Source organism: Mus caroli, chromosome 4 (genome assembly GCF_900094665.2).
Source record: "Mus caroli chromosome 4, CAROLI_EIJ_v1.1, whole genome shotgun sequence".
In the NCBI taxonomy this organism is placed as follows: Eukaryota; Metazoa; Chordata; class Mammalia; order Rodentia; family Muridae; genus Mus; species Mus caroli.
The window spans coordinates 134,345,514-134,356,617 of NC_034573.1; the positions used below are offsets into that span (position 1 = coordinate 134,345,514).

Sequence of the window (11,104 nt, forward strand, 5' to 3'; positions counted from 1 at the left end):
TACCCGGAAACCCTTTTTCTAAATCTTGTTTTTAAATATGCCTACAATAAACCACCAAGCATCAGAATCTCTAGAAATTTTGATCTAGGCTGACAAAGTCAATTTGAATCAAGTTTTTATTCTCAACTCTTTTGAGTTCATTTCCCTACCTGACATCTGCAGAGAACCCCTTGACAGGAGAGTCAGATTCCCTGGAACTAGAATTACAGATGATTGTGACCTATCATGTGAGTGCTGGGTACTGAACACAGTCCTCCATAGAACAGGCAGTTTAACCATTTAACCATCTCTCCAGCCCCCATACTTTAGTTTTGCATGTGCTTCTATTTACTCTTTCCTTTGAGTTTCAAAGTTTAAAAAATGTTTTTCTGAGATTATAATATAATTACATCATTTCCTCCTTCCTTTTCCTTCATCCTTTCCTCCCTATATATCCCCTCCTTTCTCTCATTCATCTTCATGCCCCCTTTATTTAATTTAATGATGCTGCCTACAGTAGGCTTGCTCTTTCCAGAGTAATTAACTCAGAATAATCTCCCATAGACATCCCCACAGGTCAACCTAATGTAGGCAATATCTCACTGAGACTTTCTTCATATGTCAAGTTGGTAACTAAAGCTAACTATTATACTTTACCCCTTGACAAAGTGACACACAAATAATTACTTTTAACCTCTAACATCTATTCACTGTTCTCAATGTTTTCCACCACAATAGAAAATATGGTCCAAGTTTAAAGATCCAAATTATCTTTCAAATTCCAAAATCTCTTAACTGTGAGCTCCTATAAAATAAAAGCATTTATTTTTTATATCAATTATTCTTACATCATACAATAGCATGCAATATTTTTATTCCAAAATGAAAGAACAGGTTATAGCAATGAAGTAATCATACCAAAGCAAAAACAAAATCCAGCCGAAATAATATGAAATCTTGCAACTCCAATGTCCAGTACTTGGGACTCATAATGTAATTTTGATTACAAAGAGCTTCAGTAGCTCCACTTCTCCATTTCTCCCACCTATACCATATTCAGCTTCTCCCTTAGACTTTCCACTCCACAACTGAAGCTATCCCTAGTAGACATCTCATAGTCCTGGCATTTCCAATATCATGAGGTCACCATTGTAATTGAGGTGCCATATTTGCAGCTTAATTCAGTAGCCTCTCAGAGCCTTTCTTCAGGGACTCTGATCCTGACATACTGTACTAGACCTCATCAACTTTTCATGACCCCCTACAATCTTGCATCTTTCATGTCTTCAAATCCAGTACCATAGGAATGATATTTAAGACAGCTTAAGATTTATCCCAGTCCCCTTGGATCACAGTATCATGTATTGGGCTCTGTGTGTAAAGCCCAAGGAAACACTTTTCTGCACATTTGCTTTCAAAGATAGGAAACCCATCCCTTTGAATGAATTAGGATCCCCACAAGATGGTACCTTCAATAAGTGAGGTCTTTCTTACAGGTTGTTCTTTCTATAGACCCAATGCAGCACTTTTCATATTCCAACTGGTCTCAGATACTCACAAGAGAGCCTTGACTTGAAAGCATGCCTCCTGGCAGATGAGTCTACTCTCCAGTTAAAGATTTGAGTCCAGGCAAGGCTTGGCACTCCTCAGAGTTCAGTCTTTCCTTCCATTCCTTCCATATTCCCCATTTCCTGACTCTCTTTCTTATAAGTGCTTATGAAATTTTCTTATGATCCATCCTAAGGGCAGGTGGGTCTACAGAGTTCCTCTGCAAAGATTTTCAGGACAGAAGAAGAAAATGTGAATTGGGCAGTAACCAGTGGTTTTTGGCTTCATCAATCAGAAGTGTGGCCCCTATATTGCTTTATTCTCACATATATAGATTCGTCCATCAGTGATCATGTGAGAGGTGGGTGGCATCAATTTGGCACAGAGCTGTAGAATAATGCCTCTAGGAAATCCCATGATATTCATTCTCTAAGGGTAATGGTAAGAGTTCTGCTAAGTGCATCACTGAACATTGTCACTGAAGGAAGAAAACAGACATGGTGAGAACCCATGCCCTCAGCAGGTCCTCAACTCTGTCTTATGTCTGACCCTTATGACCTTATGGCTTGAGGTATTCAGCCAAGCCCTTTGCTGATGTCAGAAGCTATCCTTTACGTATCCTACTTATGTAATTACTATCACATAATTTTTCTTTCTTTTCCTTTATGGGTTTTGTTTTTGTTTTTTCATTTTCCACTCTGCTTGTTTTCAGTCTGCTTGTTTACTTGTTTTTTAAGGGTTGTTCATTTGCAGAGCTAAAGCATTTAATTGTACATGTTGAGCAATTATTTAACCATTGGCTTCATGCTTGAGATCTTATATGCCCTTTATGAAACTGACTGTGGAACTCATAGCCTTTTTTGAGCAAGGAAAAGAGAGAGCGTTCTTATCAAATAAAACTATGCATCCATGAAACCCATCTTCCAAATGGCACCATGTCACAGGAACCCCCTGTTCCTCTAACCGCTTCTTGTAGAGTAAAGTGTCATCACGGAGAACATCATACTCACTGCTCACCAGGAAGGTTTCAGGAAGCTGAGCAATGGTCTTGTCATCTGCCAGGAGAGGTGAAGTTTCTAAACTGAAAACATGGTTGGTTTCCAAATAGGCAGACTCATTAAAAGGCCCAGGAAACTCAGGTTGTCGGCCTTGTCTCTTGAATCTTTGGGGGATGTTGTCAGAGCTGAGCCATTTCTCATACTTTTTCCAGTGGTCTGGGGGTATAAAAGTACCTTTCAACATGGCATCCTTCCAAGACTGGTCAATGGCCAGATACTTACATGCACAAGTCATTAAAAATTTCCTAGAGAGAAATGGGACATCTGAATACTGCTGGTAAGATGGTAACTGAAAATTGACCCCCTGGACGATTGGATTTATCAGGACTTGAGCCCGAAACTGGGGAAGATCTTTTCTGGCCAATACCACCTGAGCAATAATGGCCGCAGCCCCAGCTCCAATGCTTTCTCCACTAACCACCACCCGTGCCGGGTCTACGCCATAGGTTTTAAGTTCTTTCAAGAAGTGGACTGTGGCATTCAAGCAATCATGGTAAGCAACAGGGTGATGATGGTCAGGAAGTTTTCGGTACCTAAAGAGGAAACCAACAACAACTACAACAAACAACAAAAAACATAGTATACTATCACAGACAGGGTATTTAGTGAAGGTTATTCAAATAGTAATCTCTATGTTCAGAGAAGGCAGAGCCTGATTAAATCATAAGAATGATCAAAACAAATCAAGATGATATTTTGGTTAGTTTTAACTGTCAATCTAATAAAGCATGTCGATATCTGAGAGGAGAGCCTCAAATGAAGAACTTCCTAGTTCAAATAAGCCTGTGGGCATGTCTGTGTATGGAGTGGTTACCGTGCTTGTTAATTGATGCAGAAGGGTCAATACCACCATGAGAAGCACAACTCCTTAGTATGTGGCCCAGAGCTATTAACCATGAGCTTACAAGCCAGCAAGCAAGGAGCATCCTCCATGATTCCTGTCATACTTGGCTGTGAAGTGAGTTCCTTGGTTAGAGATAATGCTTTGTGTATTAGTAAGCAGGCCTGCCTTCAAGTTCCTTGACATTTCTTAATAATGGACTGTGACTCAGAGTTATAAACTAAAATGAATATTTCCTCTACTGCTTTTGTTTTGGGGATTTCATCACATGACAGAAAAACAAACAAACAAACACACATATGTGCAGAGTTACTCCCATTGTTTTGTACCTGACTTTGAACAACCTACCCAGAGTCAGAGTGGCAGAGATTCTCCATTCAAATCCATATGGAATAAAAAAACCCTACCCAGGATTATGCTAGTTGAAAGCTAATTGTGCTGATATTAAGAAAACAAGCAATGACCGGGACAAGGCAACGACTTTTCTTACTGCCTGTCAGTCAAGATGGGGAGGCAAAGGTTAAAGTCAAGATGAAGTTGGTTCAGCTGGACATAACAGGGAAGAAGTGAGAAGATATGAGGGCAGTGAGTGGCATCAGGATAAAAGAGAAGGGTGAAGGTCTCCTTGTGTTTCAGCCTCTCTTATGCATTCATCCCAGGCACTACTCACTGCAGTTCTTTGGCATCCCTTCTTTGGCTAGACAAAATCAGCCACTGCCTCACAATACTCAACCAGATCTTTGTAATTCCCCACAAAATATCACTAAGGGTAGTCAGGAAGCTTTTTGCATACATTTAAATGGCAAAGAGGAAGTGTAGCACAAATGGTGTACAGAAACCAGTGGAGGTATGTCTATTTCTATGCTTTGCACACAAGAGATCTTTAGGCCTTCTGAGATTTGGGTTCCAAAAATGAAAGTTCAGATACCATAGCAACCAAGTAAGAGGAGGTCCCTGGAGATTCTAAAGAGGATGCCTTTCTCTTGCCATCAGAGAAAACCATACACACTTAATGTAATGACTAATTATGATGATCAACTTGATCACATCTGAACTCAACAAAAATCCAAGCAACATGTGTGAGGGGTTTCGTGGTTAGATCAGTTGAGGTTGGAAGACCCACCTTAAATTTGTGCCACATCTTCTGGTAGAAGGCATCCTACATAAGAGGATACAGAACAAGGAATTTTTGCATTTTACCTTATTTCCCTAACTCTTGTTGGAAAGCTTATCCATCCTGTTCCTGAAACACTCCTTAGCTGGTATTAGAACCTATATTGTAATTCTAACATATACCCAAATGCCAGGAGTTTTCTAGCAATCTATTGAAACTTGGACACCAGATTGGGACTATTGAGATATCCAGTCTTGTAGACAAAACAACTATTGAATTCTTGGTCACCATTAGAACACAGCTGGATCATAGCCTGCAATGCACTGTAAGGAACTCTAATAAATCTCCATCTTAACTTAGTAGCTTTCTCCAGTCAAAATATCTGCACTATCTACCTAGCCTGAGGTCTGCTAAGCTGTGAGGGAGCCACTGTGGAGGCAGTCTAACAGGGAAGCTTTGACTTTCTCATTACTTTCTTTTTAAACTTTACTATGTTCTATTTCTTCATGTTCTCTTAGAACAAGAAACAAAATTGTAGTAAGCAGCCCCTTTTGCCCCCATCCACTCAAAAATCCCTTTTGTTTCCAGAAGACTAGAGTTGGGTCTTAAGTCACTCTCCACATTGCTCCCGGTGTGTCTGGCATTTGGGTCTGTGAGTTATTAACAGCACACTCTCATTCAAACAATAACATTGGCCTTGATCTGAGCCATCTTTCACTACGCCATTATCTTTCCCATGCCAATGTTAGCCTGCTGAGAGAGAGATTACTCCATATGGTGGTTTGAATGAGGACTGTCTCTCATAGACTCAGATATTTGAATATTTGATTTCTAGTTGGTAGCACTCTTTAGCAAGGTTTAGCAAGCCTTTGGGGGTGGAGCCTTGCTGGGAGAAGGATATTATTGTGAGTGGGACTTGGGTTTTTATAGCTTTGTCCTATTTCCTATTCACTCTCTGCTTTGTGCTTATGGTTGAGGATATGTGCTCTCTGCTTGATACTTCTACTGCCCTTCCTGATGCTAGCTGACTCTCAGCCTCCTGGAACCATGGACTGAAATAAATTCTATTTTCCTTAAGTTTCCTTTGGTTGTGGTGTTTTATAACACCAACAAGAAAGTAACTAAGACACTCTGATTCCTAGATCCATCACTTATTTTTTTCTAACATCAATTTATTAGGTCTCTGTTGCATTTGGTGTCAGTTGTTGAAAAGTTTTATTTTTTCCCTGCCTAGATGCCTTTACATCATGATGTACTTTTCTGTTTTACTTAATGAATGGCCATGGAGTTGTCAAGAGCATAGTAGGGTCTTATTATCTTGTTTTCACTCTACCACAACTCAACCAGGTACCTGATGAAGCTAATGTCTGTTATAAGCTACTTACCCCACTGCCATTACCACCGAATCTGTCTCATGGGCCAGGTAACTGCAAGTGTTGTGGTAACAATCTGTAAGGCAAGAGCAAATCTAATGCATCTCATGAGGAGGATGTAGAATTTCTACCACAACCCTAGGACAGAAGTTTCTGCTATGAGTAAGAAGGTGACATCCTCCCTGTGTTCTGATTCTTGCCACCTCTGAAGTGATCTGGCCAGATCTTTTTGGTAGTCAGTCACCACTCTCACTGTCAATGTCAGCATTCAAGAGGACCTTTTGGCTCATCTTTTGTGTTATTGTACTTTATAGTAAGGAAACCAAGGACCAGGAAGCTTAGGGAATCTGAAATGTACAAAGCCAAGACTGTGGAGTTTGGAATGACTTTCTAGGAACATTAATAATTTAATATATTTCACATTAAATAAAAATACTCAAAGGCTAGATGGGTCATTTCAATTGGGGGATGATACATCTGAAGTTCCAGAAGATGGAACCTCTACAAAGACTAGGTTGGATATTTAGTAAAGTACCAGGCAGAGAATCTGAGAAATGCATCTTCAACTCAGCTGTGTCCAGCCCTGGCTGTTGTCATCCAGAGGCACTGGTTAGTCTGTGCACATGTTCTGTCCAGGATGCCCAAACCCGCTGAACCAACAACTCTGAAGTGGGAACTTGGGAACTACAATTTTGTGAATGTCACCAAATAATGTAGTAATCGCAGGAAATTGCTAGGTGGAAACAAGAACCTTCAATGATATGGTAAGAAGTGAAAACAGGTGCTGAGGCCAATGCACTGAGAAGTCTCAACTGAGGCAGGATGCTCCTCTATTCAAGGTTCTTAACAATCATGCTGCAGCCTTGCTGCATACTAGCATCATTCATGCTTTCTTAAGTACAAATGTCTGGGACTCTCTTAAACAAAGAATGAACTGGATTATAGGAGGCAACTAGGGAGTAGGTATGACACTAATGGAGAGTCAACATGGAGTCCCTCTTAACCACAACTTTGGCTCTTCCACCTGTTCTACTTCCATCCACTGTGTCCCATTCACATCCTTCCTTACCTTAAGAGCCTCAAGCTGCTTCAGTTTCAGAGTTTTGTACCTGTCACTCGCCCTACTTGGAGTGAATAGAACAGGGTTGTGATAGGTGATGTATCTCTGTGGATACTGAACATAAAAGGCATCAGGACTTCAACAACTCACATAAGTAATATTTCTATGGATTTTTTTACACCACTGAAGAGCTTGGCAGTCTAGGCTTCCAAAGGCTTCTGGGATTGAGAATTGCTACTGGACAGGGGTAGGAACCATACCTTGGTTCTGATCATAGTTAATTTGTGAGTATCATAGCAACACCTTCAGCTGTAAAATAGCCATGGGTATTTCTACCACTAGGTGGCAGCAAGGAACCCCTATCTCATCCTGTTCTAGCTAAGGAGGACAGCCTATGCTTCTTGCTCATTCAACCATGAATTCCTTTGTAAATTTATCTTTTCACTCAACCATCAACAGATAATTATATCCATGTGTTTATACAGTCATTCAAAAAATACAAACAATAAGGCCAAGCACTGGGGATCCAGCAACACAGCACACAGGTCTTCTTTCCCTCTTAGCATTCCCATTCTTACTAAGGGCAGAAAGACAGCAAACAAGAAAGCACAGGGATTGGTGAACCAAAGCAAGAGCAGATGGTGACAAATACCATAAATATATTCAACAAGAAAGCTGTCATGAGTGGAGTTGGAGTGTAGGAGCTTAATCTCAGAATGACAGAAAAATTCTGTAGGTAGATGTTGGGGGATGCCATGCTAGAAAGGCCATTCGTGCAAAGGTCTAAGATCAAGTGCATATTCACCTATTCCAAGCCAGTCATGAGGGGAGGCATGTTTTGAGAACAAAGGGGCATGCACATAAGACCAAGAGTGATGAGCTCACCATGTCTACTGTGCATAATGACAAAGTTTGTGTTGCAGCATAGCAGGGGCAGAACAGGACAAAAGTGACTGTATGGTGGAGAATATCAAAGGGCCAAAGAAGAGGCTAGACTGCCTGTATTGAGGTGTGCTTTAAGACCCCTGTTGTTGAGAAAGAGAAGAAGCCTGCAAATTAAGAAACTGAGAAGAGGGTAGCCATCATGATTCAAAGCTGAAGGGGTTGGGTAATTACAGATTGATTACACTATGGTGGTCCTGAAGAACTGAGGGATATGTGTGAGTTTCAGATCTTGGATGAGCCAGTGGCTTTGAGAATGAATAGACGGGAAGGAAAATACCAAGTACTTGGCCATGTGTGACCCTGTGTTCCCTCCTTGACTAAGACTTATTATAGAAAACATTTCCATAGACATGCCACACTTATTGATTGACACAACCTGCAGCCACAATTTGGGCCCCCTAGAAGGATTTCTGACTGCTGCTTTCTTTAGCTACATGCTAATAATTCCCAAATGGAATGTAGATGTAGTTAGGTCAGTCATGAGAATCAATTCCTTTCCCATGCTTCAGAAATGCCTCTTACCAAGGCTACCAAACACACCACCTCCTCCATGGTAGAAGATGATGCCTTTCCGGGGGCCAGAGGAGGTTGCCTTGGGCTGAAACAGTCTCACAGGAATTGTGCCAAAATGCATGTTCTTCACCAACACACCAAAGTTATTCTTTGACACCAAGAGGTCTTGTATAAAGCAGAAAAAGCGGGGCATGGGGCAAATTTTCATCTTCTCCAGTACATTCCCCTGGGGAGACAAAGAACAAAAGACCAGTTGGCTACCTTTCAAATCCACTTTATAGCTATTGCCCAGTATTCTGTATGGCTCAACTCAGGGCTGAACTATCACTCCTAATTAGGTGGAATTGTTTATGTAAGCAAGTGAGTGCCTGGTTGTGAAATGAGGGACATGAAGTAGGAGAGAAAAGTTATGCTTCATTGACAGCAGGATTTCCCAGGGGCCTTTGCAACAAACAGCAGAGGCCCCATGGTGTTTGTTCTATGCTAGCTCTCATCTCCTTTCTTCCATCTGATACCTCATTTCCTAGGTATATAAGTGCCTTTTCACACTGATTTAACAATTACTTAAAAATACATCATGAGGTCTGGTGGTGATGGCACACACTTTTAAACTAAGAACTTGGGGAGCTGGGAGGGAATGGGGAACCTGATCTGGTATTGGGTGAAGGAAAAGAACTGAAGCCCCAAAGGCCGGCAGAAAGAATGGACACAGGCAGCCTCAGGAGGTAGGAGGTAACCTTGGGAGTCCCTCCAGAATGCACTGTGACCTACAAGGTGAGAGACTCTTGGGAGGGACCTTAGATGAAATGCCCAACAGTAGGGAGAGGGAACTTATAAAGGCCACTTCCATCAGGAAGACAGGGCATTAAATGAGGGAGGGGCATCCCACAATCACTCTGACCCACAATTGTTTCTGCCTGAAAGAATTACAGGAATATAAATGGAGAGGAGCCTGGGGAAAAGAAGGTCCAGAAACAGGCCCAAAGAGTGATCTAGCTGGGGGGGGGGGGGGCGGTCCAAGGCTTGACACTATTACTGAATCTATGGAGCACTCTCAAAAATGGACCTAGCGGGGCTAGAGAGATTGCTCAGTGGTACAGAGCACTGACTGCTCTTCAGGAGGTCCTGAGTTCAAATCCCAGTAACCACATAGTGGCTCACAACCCTTTATAATGACATCTGATGCCCTCTTCTGGTGTGTCTGAAGGTAGCAATAGTGTACTTACATATAATAAACAAATAAATCTTAAGAAAAGGGGGGGACCTAGCATGACCACACTCCAGAAGACCCAACAAGTTGAAAGAGTCAGAGGCAGATAGTTGCATCCAACCAATGGACAAAAGCAAATGATCCCATTGTTGAATTAGGGAAGTCTAAAAGAAGCTGAGCAGAAGGGCAACCTTGTAGGAGAACCAGAAGTCAAAATCTGGACCCCTGAGATCTCTCAAACACTGGACCACCACCACCAGGCAGTATACACCAACTGATAGGAGACCATCAATACACATACAGCAGAGGACTGTCAGGTCTGTGTTCATTCAGAGATGATGCACCTAACCCTCAAGAGACTGGAGGCCCCAGGGAGTTTAAAATCAGGTGGCATAGGGGGGTCCAGGGATGGGGGGGATATCCACGCAGAGATGGGGAAGTGAGGGGAGGAGGTATGGGATGTGAAGCAATACGAGGGTGAACAGGGCAGGAAATAAAATATGGAGTTTAAGCGAAAGAAAGAAAGAAAGAAAGAAAGAAAGAAAGAAAGAAAGAAAGAAAGAAAGAAAGAGAGAAAGAAAGAAACAAAGAAACAAAGAAACAAAGAAACAAAGAAAGAAAGAAACAAAGAAACAAAGAAACAAAGAAACAAAGAAACCAAACACAAACATACAAGCAAAAGTGGAAGAAAAGCCATTGTTTCTAATCCCATGCTAGCGTAATGACTCACATAGTCCAAAGTAAAGGTTGGTGCTGGCCCAATGCTTACCACAGACTTGAAGTTCCTCTGTATAGTCTTCTCAGCTATGTGCCCCATGCCTAGTTCAACGTCTGCCCCAAACTATGTGCCCTACACTAGATAGTGAGTCAGTGATTTTTTCCTCATAATTCCTTTATCCACCAAGCAGGACTAGTTTCCATGCTCTTTAGAGCTTTCTGGTTGCCATAAAGTGGGTGGACTATGAAATTTACCAAATAATGAAGTTTGCTAATGGTGACCCTCTTTTCCATGATACCTTGATTATCAAACATATACTTGTTAGAAACTATATGGTACTCCTTTAGTGTGAGTGACAGGAATACAATCTACTGGTAAGCCTGAAGTCACGGACACTTTAGATATTTGAGGCATCAAAGGATGGGACTATAACCTGGTAGCCTCAAATGTCTCACAACAGGTCACCCTTGGACTATAACTACTGTATCATTTGAGGTGGAGACTGAATTGGTGAGTTCAGCTTGTTACTCTTAACAGGTTGATAGACACCAGGACATGCTGTAATAGTAGAATCCACCTAGATGACTAGATGTATGTAGCTTGCTTGTCATATGCTTCTCATCTTAGGGAAAAGCACCAATGACATAAGAACATCTTTAGAAGTTGACACAGTCCACAATCACATCCCTTAATGCCCTTCCCTTCCCTTCCCTTCCCTTCCCTTCCCTTCCCTTCCCTTCCCTTC

General features: G+C 41.6%; 1 protein-coding gene across 1 annotated transcript in view; it reads right to left on the bottom strand.

Moving 5' to 3' along the window:
- Window positions 1-2,343: 2,343 nt before the first annotated feature.
- The window catches only part of LOC110293659 (arylacetamide deacetylase-like 4), a 10,126-nt gene continuing 1,365 nt past the window's right edge, over window positions 2,344-11,104 (bottom strand). Inside the window, exons 2-4 of the mRNA XM_021161534.1 lie at window positions 8,441-8,657; window positions 5,926-5,989; window positions 2,344-3,118 (exon numbers count right to left, since the gene is read on the bottom strand). Coding sequence (XP_021017193.1) covers window positions 2,344-3,118; window positions 5,926-5,989; window positions 8,441-8,657 — 1,056 coding nt within the window. The remainder of the gene's footprint in view (window positions 3,119-5,925; window positions 5,990-8,440; window positions 8,658-11,104) is intronic.